Source organism: Emydura macquarii, unplaced genomic scaffold (assembly GCF_026122565.2).
Source record: "Emydura macquarii macquarii isolate MOO-44397 ecotype Brisbane River unplaced genomic scaffold, CSIRO-AGI_Emac_v2 contig_318, whole genome shotgun sequence".
In the NCBI taxonomy this organism is placed as follows: Eukaryota; Metazoa; Chordata; order Testudines; family Chelidae; genus Emydura; species Emydura macquarii.
Genome location: NW_027130455.1, coordinates 10,814,089 through 10,828,131, shown reverse-complemented (window position 1 = coordinate 10,828,131; position 14,043 = coordinate 10,814,089). Strand labels below are relative to the sequence as shown.

General features: G+C 41.6%; 1 protein-coding gene across 1 annotated transcript in view; it reads right to left on the bottom strand.

The window, feature by feature from the left end:
* Positions 1–5,319: 5,319 nt before the first annotated feature.
* Positions 5,320–14,043, bottom strand: part of NOX4 (NADPH oxidase 4) — a 151,870-nt gene continuing 143,146 nt past the window's right edge. Inside the window, exon 18 of the mRNA XM_067568518.1 lies at positions 5,320–7,049. Coding sequence (XP_067424619.1) covers positions 6,929–7,049 — 121 coding nt within the window. The 3' untranslated portion in view covers positions 5,320–6,928. The remainder of the gene's footprint in view (positions 7,050–14,043) is intronic.

The following is a 14,043-nucleotide window of genomic DNA, read 5'->3' as shown; positions in this document are numbered from 1 at the left end:
ACTGCTGTTTTCTCTGGCTGTAGCTTGCCTCTTCCTGGGAGTTAACAGAGACCGCTGTGCAGCATTCCTAATCACACTCACTGAGTGCAACTCAGGCCACATTCCACTCACTACAGGTGCTCTCTGGTCTTTTGCCCTTCTCTGGGATTATTAATGGGAGCAGGCAATGCTGGGGATGCTTTTTTTTATTCTGTTCAAAGCAAGTATTACATGTCTAACATGCAAACAACATTACTCTGAACCAGGAGAGGATTCTTCCTCACTGAAAGAAATGATACAGCATTTCAAAACGAAAATAAATCCTCTGATGCAGATGAATATATTCTTGGCTACATTGCTACAGCGTGGGAAGAAGGTTCTCACTCTTTTTCCCATCTACAATTCTTCCCCAGAGGTGGAGAAATATAAGACTAACAATGTGACCTTGCAATGACAGAATTTTAATGTGCTACTGGTTTACCAGAAGCAATACAGCAGCTTTTCTCCCCTCATTGTTGATATGTACAGTAGACACTTATGTAACACTGCTTTTCATCTTTCTAGTTTGTCCTTACCTAGGATCAACAGCAACTAACCCAAGATTTATTTATCAAACTGTCAGTGCCATTTAAGGTCTGAGTGCAGAGCTGTGCTTGCAAACAGAGTGGCAGTGAAGGAGTTAAAAAGGCATCACACTCTAAAAAATAAAATGCAGTAAAGACAAAAGCTGATAATGCCTTTTAAAAATGGTAAATTAGAAATAGCCAGTGGTATTTGTATTTCAACTGCACTGTCTACTTCTAAGGCATTTACTAAATTATTCCAGATTTCCTCTGAGTGCTGGTATTTTAAATGATTATTGCATAGGAAGAGTTTTCTTTGCATGTATCAGTTCATAATCCTTGGGAGAATATCTGCACCTTCTTTGACAATGCAAATGATTTTTATGGGGTCTGATAAATCAGGGAACATTTCCTTTCCCCATCATGTCTGTTCCCTGGCTCTAAATATTTCCTTTCTACTCCATTTGAGAAATATATCCTTCTCCCTCCTTTCTATCTGCAGCTCTTTTTCGTGCACGATCATTTGATTAATATATTAAGACACCATTTACCTGTTGCTTCAGGACTGTCTCATGGCTTTCCTCCCTGTAGGAATATTACAACTCACCAGGCAAAAAGTATAAATCTAGGGTTGGGGGATGGGGAGATTTTGACAGGCAGCGTAGAGGACTGCACGGATGTTGTTTGCAGGTCATTGTATTGAAATTTGACACGGTCCTGTGCTTAGACTTCTACAGTCTCTGCTCAAAGCCAGGCTGTCATCTGAGTTGTTCCTTTCCCCCCCACCCCCGCCATTATAATGGTGTGTATCTAGAGGTAGATCCTCCACAGGCACACATAATTTACATAATTCCCCTGAGGTCAGTGGAGCTGTGACAATTTGCACCCCAGGGTCCCACTCGGAGTACCTTCCACTCCCATTGAAGACCACAGATGTTCAGAAGTGGGCTCCATCATGCTCTTGTCTCATTATCTGATGGCTTTCCATACTACTGTAAATGCTCCCTTCAGTGCTACAAGGTCAGCAATGTGTTTAATACAATAGTAATTAATTATTAACATACATTCACGTGAGCACCTACACAGGCATTTGTTGCTTGAAACCTTTGAGTATGACAATGCAGTGTGCGTATGGAGCGAGTGAACGGTGGCGCAGGGCCCAGTGCTGACCAGTCGATGGTACTGAGCACCCTCAACTGCAGTGGAGGGTCCTTAAAGCCTCCAGGATTTGCTCTGCTCCTTGACGGTCTCATTTTAGTGACCTGCTCTTACACCAGTGCAACTCCACAGTAGCCTCAATGCAGGGTAGTACTCTTGATTTACACCAGCATCAGAGGAGATGGAGATTCAGTATTACAATTCAGAACATGGGGGAAACGCCCCAGTTGGTATATACATATCCTTGCAAGATGCACCTCTATTACAGTAAAGGTCAGTTCAGGTTGCAAGCTTGAGCCAGTTTTATTAGCTTCTAAACTTTAGTGTTGAACTCACTTTTTAAAATATTGCCTTGAATGTGTGAAAAAATGGTAGTAAAATGGGATTGTATAATGTGCAGAGGAGCAGAGCCAGCTTTTTCTTAAATCATGCTGACATGCAAACAAAATGATGGCTTGGCTGAGGTAGAAATTAATCCTCCTACAAGTTATTTTGTTACACGTAAACCTTTCTTTTTTATTAACTGTGTCTTACTGCTCCTTGGCTGATATGGCAAAACTTCTTAGCCTCCTGCAGGCTTCTTCAAGCACCGTCTTACAATTTAAAACCATCACCTGATGGGCTAGCTCTCACTAAATGCAGGTTTCTCTCTTGGGCTGCAGCTCAGAGAACAAACCTCGTGCTAAACTATTACTCCTGTGATTTTTTTTTTTTTTTTTTTTAAACTGGAACAGAATTACAGCCTTCCAAGCCTGCCTTGCTCACTCCTTCCCAGCCAACTCCTAGTCTGTCATTCTCCTCCCCTGCAGATGAATTCTATTCTTGTTTGCGCTAGATGTAAATCTAGAGGTGCTCCAGTGAAGCCAATGGGTCACGTAAGCATTAGATCAGAACTGGTCCCTTGCATGGCATGTCTACTAACCTGTGAGATGAAAATCATCAACACAATACAGGTCTGGAAGGGACCTCCCAGATCATCCAATCTACCCCCCTGCTATTGCAGGAAACCCCACCATATAATCCCATTAATAAATGTAGCAAGCTCCTTCTTAAAGCCAGTTAGGTTTCTTGCCCCAACTCCTCCTACAGGGAGGCCATTCCAGAACCTCACTCCTCTGGTGGTTAGAAACCTTCTTTCAATTTCCAGCCAAAATGTACTCAGGGTCAGTTAAGAGCCCTTTGTTCTTGGGCCACCACACACACTTGTCCTTTAGCTCTTCTCCCTTCCTGATGTTTACCCCACTGAGCATGAGGGCTCAGAGTGAGCTGTGCTGCAGACAGCGCACAGGCAAGGATCTCTGCAAACCATGTGCAGTGGAATTGTGCGCGCTTTGGAAGGAGTTTCCACACTGGCACCAAAGAGGCTGCTGTAAAGGGATATTTGGGAACAGGTCCAAGAAGGCGCCATAGGACATTGACAATCCAGGCTCAGTGATCCTCATTCTCTTGTAGGAGAAGCAGCACTTACTAGTCCAGTGCATGGACTGAAATAATGGCCCCAGAGGTGCAACATTGCAACTCAGGGATGTGCCTGCAAATGGTGGGGATGGATTTCACCTAACCCTACCGGCCCCCACGCCCCACTCTCCCCATTCAGGCTCGATTATGCAACCCTTAATCACAATGGAAAGCACTTACTCACATGAGTAATCCCAGTGACTTTACACAAGACACTAGGCTGGCTTCAATCCTGGGATGAGATGAATTCAGGCCATTTTAAATACACAAAAATAAAAGCACTGAAACATTGGTGATACATAAGGCAGGATAGATAAAGGCACCTGCTGTGAAGATGCTGCTGGGTCTGCAGCTTTGTGACATATTGAGCAAGAAGTGGTGCGACACCCAGAGGGATTTTCCCTAACGGGTAGGAAGCTCCTGACAGACTGGCTCATATGGCATGTTTCAAAGCATAAAGAGACATTCGGTTATGTAAATCCAGTTGATCTGTAAATGTGGAATTAAGCGCTGCCAGCATCTACTTACTTTCCTGGCATTTATTTATTTTTATATATCCTTAGCCTAGAGGTGAAAATGTTGTGTAGTAGAAGGGCACTGCTCTGGTTTTTGCCAGATTGTACATGCAAAAGAACCGTGTCTAGTGCAGCTTCCAGAAAGGTCATTTTGTCAGTAACATTTGCTGCTATTGAAGTCAACAAGGCAAGATTTCAGTATCACATCCCCACCCCTTAATCTTTCTGCTGCTGTAAAAAGCATGGCTCAAGGAAAGCAAAGTCAGTCAGGCTTTGAGCCTCTTCTTCCATTCACATTGCAATGGGGAGAGAGTACTCAGACCTGAGCAATGCTGAAAGATTCAGTGATTCAGCGCACCACCAAAAATAATGCTGTGTGTCTTTATTTGCAACAAAAGGTGCACCTTTTGTTGTAGCAATGCCAAAGTGCTTCAGAAACAGCAATTAAGCCACACAAAACCCATATGAGGTAGATGGTATTAAGCCAATTTTACAGCTGGGCCAACTGAGCCACAGGAAGGTAAAGTGAGGCCCCCCAAGATCAGAAAAGCCAATGGCTTAGACAGGAGTAGAAGCCAAGGGTTCTAAATATTTATCTCCTGCTCTGACAACTCTCCTTAGCTAAATACTAGTCCCTCTACTAGTCTATTTAGTCATCTAAAATTCATAAGGACAGTGCCAGGTCCTCCTATCATTTGGATTAAGAGGATAGCTCATTAGTCTTTTAATTATAAGGCATCACTGAATAGTGGAGCTGTGTCAAGCTATACAATCTAGAAAAGTGTTTGCTCTTTGTATGTTAACAGAACAGCTATATACCAGAGAGAAAGCAAGCAACCATAAACTCTTTGGTAGGCAGTTGCTATAGAACTTAAAGCAACAGAAAAATGACCAGTATATCGGTATATGTGGTTAACAAATGCAGTTATACACTAACTGCAAAAAAAACCCAAACAAACCCTTGTATGGCAATTTCTCATAGCTATACATATTGTTCGCACCATTATATTATGTTCACTATTAAGCTAATACAGATGGCAATAGATATATTCATTGTTAATATAAAAGGTCTGATTCTGCAGTTTTACATTGCGGTAACTATCTGCAGAAAGTCTGACTAGTTGGTCAGAATGTTCCCTTCTGGCCTTAAAACACTATTAATCTACAAATCTTTTGGTGAATTAGGCCCAAGGCTCAGTGGGTGGAATTTAAGTTCCCAATGAACTTCAGTGGGATTTGGGCACCTAACTCCTTTGGGCTCCTTTCCAAATCCCAGCCAATCTGAAAACAGCCACTTTCCTTCTTCCATTTACTTTAAGCTGAGTAAAGTCAGCGGCAGGTGGCATTTGTCTATCTGTGGCATAGACAAGTGCCAGGCAATTTTCCCCACACCTCTCTGCCAAGACTCTTCAGTCCTACTGTTCTAGTCATGGTGTCTCCTGAGCAGCTGTGAAAGCAGAGACCAAACTCATTTTCACTCGTCACACATGCAGCAAGCCAATATACGAGCTACTGAAAGACTGCACCCCTCTTAATGCAGACATTGATATGAACAGATATCAGCGCAGTGTCGCTTCTGTAAGCTGAAAATTAAAAAATCCTGGTGATAAAAAAAGGGTGAAGTGAGTGCCATAAACTAAATCAAAGTGCAAAGTGCTAACATATGGGAGAGCCACAGTTATCAGTGGCGCTGAGACCCTCCTGCTTTGGTGTATGCCATCTGCATTGTAGAGGTGATGCTCTTGAGCTCTGGGTGAAGATTAAGGGTCAGGTCCACTCAGCTGGTGTAATTCAAGAAGCTGCATTAAAATCAATGGAACTATACTGATCTATGCCAGCTGAGGATGAGACCCTGACTGTGTATGTCTTTAGTTTCCTTTTATCCTCAGAGCAGAACTTTACCACAAGGAAACAGAAGCAGGGGATTAAAGAAGAAATAAAGGAGGCCAAGGCAATGGGATGGGGGGAAAATGTTGCTCTTCAGGACCGATGGGTTCTGATTTCCCTCACTTCTTATGTACAGATTGGGTAACGGCTGGTAGGAGAGAAAGCTCATGTTCTGAAGCTCTCTGGGAAAAGAAAACAACAATATACTGTAGACTGATCAAGGCTTCCATCAGCACACACGAAGCAAAGGGTCACAGCAGTGAAGGGTAATTCCTCCCACATTATAAATGGAAGCTGAAATGACACATCTGCCCCAATTCTCCTCTCAGTTACATTGGTGTAATTCAGCATCACTCCACTGAAGTCAGTTGAGAGGCTGAAGGTAAACTGAGTCTGTCTGGAAAACGTGAGTTGTAAATTCATCGGCAAAGGTACCTAAATAGCACAGCTGGAGCTCATTGATCCTTCAGTGTGTGTGTGCGCAGAGTGAGTGTGACTTCCGTGCTGATTTGGGGGTAGAGCAGAAATACCTATCTTGCCTTCTCCCGCTAGTTGCTTTTCCTGATCCAACTCCCTCTAAGCGCATAAATCATGTGCTTTTTGCAAACCCACTCGGTGTCAAACTGATGCAAGTTACACTAATTTACCATGTACCCCTATGGGCCAGTTTACACCCCAACTGTAATTTATATCACCATAGGATTTGGCCTAGAGATTTCATAGGGTTGCACTCACTTTTCCATAGTCTGGGATGAGCCCTCCATATATATTTCTACCAGACAGGTACGTTAGTATTCAGTATGGAGGCAGGCTAGAGAGAATAAACTTTTATATTTTACATACAGAATCCGCATCTGCAATATTTAAATCATCTAATATTTTTGTCTTGAGTTTTTCCATTTCAAAGCCATTTCACTTGTGTGCCAGCAAACAGCACTGTCTATCTTGCAGAGCACTTTTAATTCTGATCAATGTGGTGTTCATTCAACCAATCCCAATTTCAGGGGATTGAGGTTAGCAAATGAAGTGGAGAAATTTCAGCTGTTCCATGGATTGTTCTTGAATCAGCCATAAAAGCAACTGTGTTTCCCTGGGGTATTTAAAATTAATGTACACATTGATAAATGAATCATCACCATCATCATAACAAATATTCTCTGACCCCTTTTGGCTTTGAGCAGAAACACTCGATGTGACTTGGTGCTCTGTAGTGTCTTCCCTATTTCAGAGTTTTAAATAGTCATAAATAAGAAAACATGCCACTCTTTGGTACATTGTGTCTTCTTAACACACGGGTCTGACTCGTAAGTCTTACAAAAAATAATTGCACTTATTTCTTCCATAGAGTCCTGTTAGTCTCATAGACTTTCAGCTGAAGGATTCTTTATTGTATTCAAACCTTGTCCCATAGGAGTTGCTGCTGTTGCTCAATTTGTGAAGTATCTTGGAGATTTCATTTGGTCCACAACAGAAAACGCCAACAGTTTTCCTATCAAGAATGAAAAGTGAGTCACCACATGCCAGATAAAACGTGAATCATGTCTAAAGGCACACCGAGCCACATTCTGATTTCACTTGCCACAGAATTACATGAAACATATTTTAAGGTCCAAAGGAACCATTCGTTCATTTAAATCTGACCTCCTGGATATCAGTGACCATCGACTTTCACCCAGTTACCCCTATATTGAATGCAATAACTTGGGTTTGATCAAAGCATATTTTCCAGAAAGGTATCCAGTCTTGACTTGAAGAGATAAAGAATCCACCACTTCCGTTAGTAACGTGTTCCAGCGGTTACTCACCCAGACTATTAAAAAATGGTGTCACTGCAATGACTTCATTAGTGTAACTCCTAATTTACACCACAATGAGATCACAATCAAGTCTATTATGATTCAATATGTTAACTAAAAGGAAGCAGTACCAGATAATGCACTATTTCAAGCAGTAGCAGCAGAATACCTCTATTGCTAAAATGTTCTTGATTTAAACATTTAGACTGAAATTCTGCCCTCCGTTATGCATCACAGAGTCTTGTGAGCACTCGAACAAAGAAGATAGCCCTTAATCTGTGTCCAAAATCATGAGCCTAGATTCATTTATATTCTCCAGCTCTTTTGCACCACTCCAGTGACAAAAGGCAGTTATAAATTAGATTACTGGCTTGTCTTCAATTAATGTCAGTTAAACTGGGTTTATGGCAGATTTGCATCACTGGAACAGTGTACTGGAATGTACTATTGCATATGGTCCAGATTCTGATCCCAGTTAATAAAAGTAAAGACTACGTTGCAATGCACATGCACAGAGGGACAGAGTAAAGGAGGCACATGCAACCTTATTTGTGACATTTCCTCACCTCTGAGTGCTTACCTGTGGAACCTTTATGTTTTTTTAATGTTGGGCTTTGTGTATTTTGTTCTGTAATTTAAATCAGTGGTATTTAGGGTGACTAGAGAACAAATGTGAAAAATTGGTACAGGGGGTGAAAGGTAATAGGCACCTATATAAGAAAAAGCCCCTAATATCAGAACTGTCCCTATAAAATCAGGACATCTGATCACCCTAGTGGTATTTGATCTGTAGCTATTTTTCATGGCTGAAAATCGAATCCTATGTGATCTACTCCCTAGGCACAGATTGAAGGAAAAAAGAGGAAATATGAGTAAAAGTCAAATGGGGCTATGAACCCAGCATGTCCAAAATCATGCAGGTTATCAAGGCACCTAAATATGAATTTGGTTGCCCAATATTAGGCGCTTAAGTTAGAAAATATTCATTGTTTATCAAATTTGACTTTTCACTTTTTAGACTGGTATTCTACAGAGGTAAATTAATTAGGTCTTATTACAAAATTATTATTATTATTTATAACATTTCTATTATAAAATTGGTAAAGAACAGATTAAAGAATATTTAGCTAAATAAGAAGGGCTTGATGAAATTCATCCTAGGGAATTTAAAGAACTAGCTGAAGCAATCTTGGAACTGTTAGTAATTATCTCAGAGAACTCAGGGAGGGCAGGTGAGGTCCAAGAAGCCTGGAGAAGGGAAAACATAGGACCCATCATTAAAAAGGGGAATGGAGGATGTGGGGAATTATATGCTAGCTTCGATACCTGGAAAGACACTGCAACAACTTCATAAACAATTAATTTGTAATCACCTGGAGGATAATAGGGTTATAAGAAATATCCAGCATGGATCTGTGAAGAACAAATCATGCCAAACAAAACTAATTTCATTCTTTGACAGGTTTACTGGCCGAGTGGATAGGAAAAAGCAGTCACTGTGATATATTTTGATTGTAGTAGGTCTTTAGATAAGTCCCACATGACATTCTGATAAGCAAATTAGAGCAATTATAATCTAGATGGAATTATTATAAAGCGGATGATGCACAATTGGTTGAAAGACCATCCTCAAAGAGTTACCAATGGTTTGCTGTCTAACTAGGAGGGCATATCTAGTGGGGTCCTGCAGAGGTCAGTCCTGAGTGCTGTAAGGAGCGGAAGAATATTGTGACGCGAGGGTAGCATAGTGACAAGGCTAGGCCTGAGTTAGCATAAGTAACAATAGCTAGGCCCCATGAGCAAGAGTAGGCCTCCCAAGATAGACTAGGCCTCATGTCAGGTGGATGCGTTACCATTAGCTTTAATGCATCTAAGAACTATGCCAATTAGAAAGATAAATTTATCTCCCTATGAAGTTCTTTTTGGGAGACCATTTCAATTGGGGAGAAACCTGACACCTGCACACGCCAGTCTCATGGGTGGAGATGAGGAGTTGGCTGCATACGTTATAAAATTACAAAAGACACTTACTGCTATTTTTAAGTTTTCTAGAGATTCTCAGAGAATTCCTTTAGATGTGGCCGTGCATGACATCCAGCCAGGAGATTGGGTATTGCTAAAGAAGTTTTCATGCAAGAATTGCTTAGAACCAAGGTGGAATGGTCCTTACCAGGTGCTGTTAACAACGTACACTGCTGCAAAGCTACAGGGAAAAGAAGCCTGGTACCACTGCACCCATCTAAAGAAAGTACAATCACCTGATGCTAATTCTTAGAAGAAAAAGATTTCTAAGTGCAACGAGGGAGCTTCGCTGGACCGAGGTCCCAGAAGCAAACGTGGAAGGGTGAAGGACCACAGGCAATCCCCTTGTGGTTGCTTTGAAGTAGACGGTCGACGGAGTCAAGAGTGCAGCAGGAAAGAAAAGACTAATGGACTATATTATTTTGATAATATTTTAATTATTTAGTTAATTATTTTTGGTGTGTTTGTTATATTAAGGGGATAAATTGTTTTAGAATTAGTGTAGAAGATAGATATGTTATTTTTGATGATGTTTTTAATTAATTTAAACATGGACAATGCAGATTTTAAAGCCAATTCATTTTATACGTTGATAAAGAATTTAACGGCATCTTGGGAGGTAAAAGATTGTTGGGTGTGCTCTTTTATGGCAACCCATCATCGGGAAGGAATATCCCTAATACCTATTCCTGTGCCAGTTAATGAATGGGAAAGTTTGGCCTGGACTAATCCCATGGGAACAGTAATGGGGAAAGAACACCGGTTGGGAATGAGAATTGATCCTAGAGACTTAATTCTCTCTGGAAGGAAGCCAGCAGCACCAATATGTGTGCAATGGACACAATCTGTACCAGTAACAGATTCAGACAAACCTTGGTTAAATGTTACTTGTGAAGTAAGGAATGTAGGGAAATATTCAAAATGCAAATACACTGTCTATCTACCAACAATGGAAGGGGGAAAAATCAGTAAAACTGATACAGAAACGAGGATCCAATGCCACTAAATTGAACCAGAAGAGAGTTTATAATTGTACGTTAGATGCCACCCGAGGAATTAAGTGTAACAAGACCCACAATTGGTGGAAGAAGTTAGAGAATATGAACTTATATAAAAATAACCAGTTTAGAGAAGAGGTTTGGAAAATTCAAAAGGCTACTACCATTAATCAATATGTAAATGATACCTGGTTTGAATGGGCTAACATCATGTTACATGTGCTATATCAAGCCCATTCCAATAGTTGCAGAGGAGTTACTCCAATCGAAGAAGGTGTATGGTGGGCATGTGGAAATTGGGCAGGAAAAACTTTACCACCAAGGTAGAAAGGAAGATGTACCTTAGTATATCTCTGGCCTAGAGGTGTGCATCCAGTTCCTTCACATGAGGTTGTGTATAATCACCGACCAAAAAGAAGTTTTAGGCCCACCCTGGATGCTTACCATTATAACCCATTAACTGAACACTCTTCAGCATTTTGGAGAGGATGGAGAATGTTTTTGCCCTGGCAAGGAGTGGGTGATTTGGAGTATGCACTGAGAAATTTTTCAGCAGAATTTGAGATATTTGCCAATGTGACTGGAAATGCTATTTTAAAATTACAGGCTGAAATTGAATCGTTGGCACAAATGAGTATTCAAAATAGATTAGCCCTAGACCAATTGTTAGCTCAACAAGGAGGAGTTTGTGTAATGTTGAATCAAACCTGTTGTTTTTATAAAAATGAATCAGGTCAAATCGAGATGGATGTATACAAAATTTGGAATGTTAGTAGATTTTTTCATGAATTCGCTAACCCTCCAATGCCACCGTCTGGCATTGATATTTCATGGTCATCCATCTGGAATGCTTTGACTTCTTGGTTACCAGACTTATTGTGGCTTAAAAAATTGTTTGTAACTACAATAGTGTTTATGATAATATTAATGTTAATGTTTTGTTGTAAGCAGTGTTGTTGTTCATTTTTCCAGCAAAAAAGGTTTAAGCCCCCTAAGAAACAGATGGTGCAAAGGTCAATGCGGTATTGGTATATTGGCAAGGAAAATGAATGAATATATCATGATTGTGATTCTAGTAGTAGATCTATTAGAATCAAAGGGGGGAACTGTGAAGGGAAAACAAGATGGGGTCTCTGTTTTTGCTGAGAACTGATTTTAGAATTCACTGTAAAAAGTCTGAGATAGAAAATGTTTTGTTAGCAGTTATTTAATCTTAGAATGTTTTGTAGTAATGAAATAGTTAAGAGGTCTAGACGCTAGTACAGATGGAATGCAGAGAAAGACCTTGTAACTTAGATAAGGAAAGTTGCAAGTATTCAGTTAGAAAATTCCTAGATAATACTTTTTAGTATGTATGACCATGGAAACTGTGACGTGTAAAAACTTGTTTATACCATTCTATAAATACGGTCTGTTTTTTGGAAGCAGGTGTCATTCCTTATATTTGAAGGGATCACCTTCTTTACGTAAAGAATAAACTTTGACTTTGCTAATCTGTTGTTTGGCTATTTCAGGACATTCCGCTGAGCAAGAGAACTTGTTAGTAAGGACCCCTGAGTTTGGGTTCTTCCACAGTACCACTGTTTAGGAAAGATGTGGACAAAATGGAGAAAGTCCAGAAGAGAGCAACAAAAAATGATAAAAGGTTTAGAAAACCTGACTTATGAAGAAAGGTTAAAAGAACTAGGCATGTTTAATCTTCATAAAAGAAGACTACCAGGGTGGGAGGGAGGAAACTAATAACAGTCTTCAAATATGTTAAGGGTTGTTATAAAAAGGAGGGCTATCAATTGTTCTCCAGGTCCATTAATAGTAGGACAAGTAGTAATGGGCTTAATCTGCAGCAAGGGATATTTAGGTTATCTTTTGGGGAAAACGTTCTAACTGTTAGACTAGTTAAGTTCTAGAATAGGCTTCCAAGGGAGGTTGTGGCATCCCCATCATTGGAGGTTTTTAAGAAAGAATGGTTACTTACCTTATAGCTGTTGTTCTTTGAGATGTGTTGCTCATGTCCATTATGATTTAGTTGTGTGTGCACGCGTCACATGCACCGGAGCCAGATGTTTTTCCCCTAGTGGTATCCGTGTGGCCGGCTCTAGCGCCCTCCACAGTGGCGCGCCTATGCGCTCGTAAATATGCTGCTGCTGGAACCCCCTCCCTCCCAGTTCCTTTTTGCCAGAACTCTGACAGAGGGGATGGAGGGTGGGTTGTGGAATGGACATGAGCAACATCTCAAAGAACAACAGTTACGAGGTAAATAACCGCTGTTTCTTCACCGAGTGCTTGCTCATGTCCATTCTGATTTAGGTGACTTACCAACTATCCCTCTGGAGGTGGGCAGGAGTTTATGGCTGTGAAGACTGCAGTACTGCACTGCCAAATCCCACATCGTCCCGAGTTTGCTGAGTGATGGCATAGTGGGACATGAAGGTATATATGAACGACCATGTTGGAGCCCTACAAATATCCTGAACAGGCACATGCGCCAGGAAAGCTGCTGAAGATGCCTGGGCCCTTGTGTAGTGGGCCGACAGAGACACTGGAGACTCCATCTTTTTCATAACAGGCTCTAATGCAAGCTGTAATCCAGGATGATATTCGTTGCGAGGAGACTGGTTTGCCCTTTATCCTGTCAGCAATCACTACGAAGTGTTGCGTGGAGCGGCAATACAGTCTGGTCCTATCGGTGCAGAAGGCTAGAGCCCTTCTTACATCGAGTGAGTGCAGGTGCTTCCCTTCATTAGAGCTGTGAGGCTTAGGGTGGAATACTGGCAGGAAGATGTCCTGATTAATGTGAAAGTGCGAAATGACCTTTGGTAGGAACGCAGGATGAGGGTGAAGCTGGACCTTGTTCTTGAAAAACACCGTATAAGGCGTCTCCAAGGTCAGGGCCTTAATCTCCGACACCCTGTGTGCAGAGTTGATTGATACTAGAAAGCACCTTCCAGGACAAATGCATGATTGAGCAGAAGGCCAAGGGTTCGAAAGGTGGAGCAGTGAGCCGGGACAGGACACGGTCTAACTCCTACTGGGGAACTGGCTCTCTAATCTAAGGGAAGAGCCTTTCCAACCCTTTAAGGAATCTAGTTGCCATCTTGTGTGGGAAAACCAATCTCCCTGTATTGGTCGGTGAAAAGCCAATATTGCTGCCAGATGAACTTTTACAGACGAAAAGGCTAACCCTTCTTGTTTTAAATGAAGCAAATAGTTCAGGATTACCTGTATAGAAGAGTTGGTCGGCGATACATTCGGACAGGCTGCCCAGCAAGCAAAGCGCTTCCATTTTGCTAGGTAGGACACCCTGGTGGAAGGCTTCCTACTTTCCAACAGCACTCTTTGGACTTGGGCCAAACAGTGACGCTCTTCCCTGTTCAGCTATGAAGCAGCCACACCGTCAGATGCAGGGAGGCTAGGTCCAGGTGAAGTGGGACACTGTCCTTGGAAATGAGGTCTGGTTGCAGTGGCAGAGACCAATGATGACCCACTGAGAGATCCAACAGCATCCCAAACCAGTGTTGGCAAGGTCACTTTGGGGCTATCAAGATGATTTGTGCTTTGTCCCTCTTGACTTTCAGCAGGACCTTGTGCACAAGAGGTATTGGGGGAAACGCGTACGTGAAACTCCCTGACCACGAGAGGAGGAAAGCATCTGTCAGAGAGCCATCCT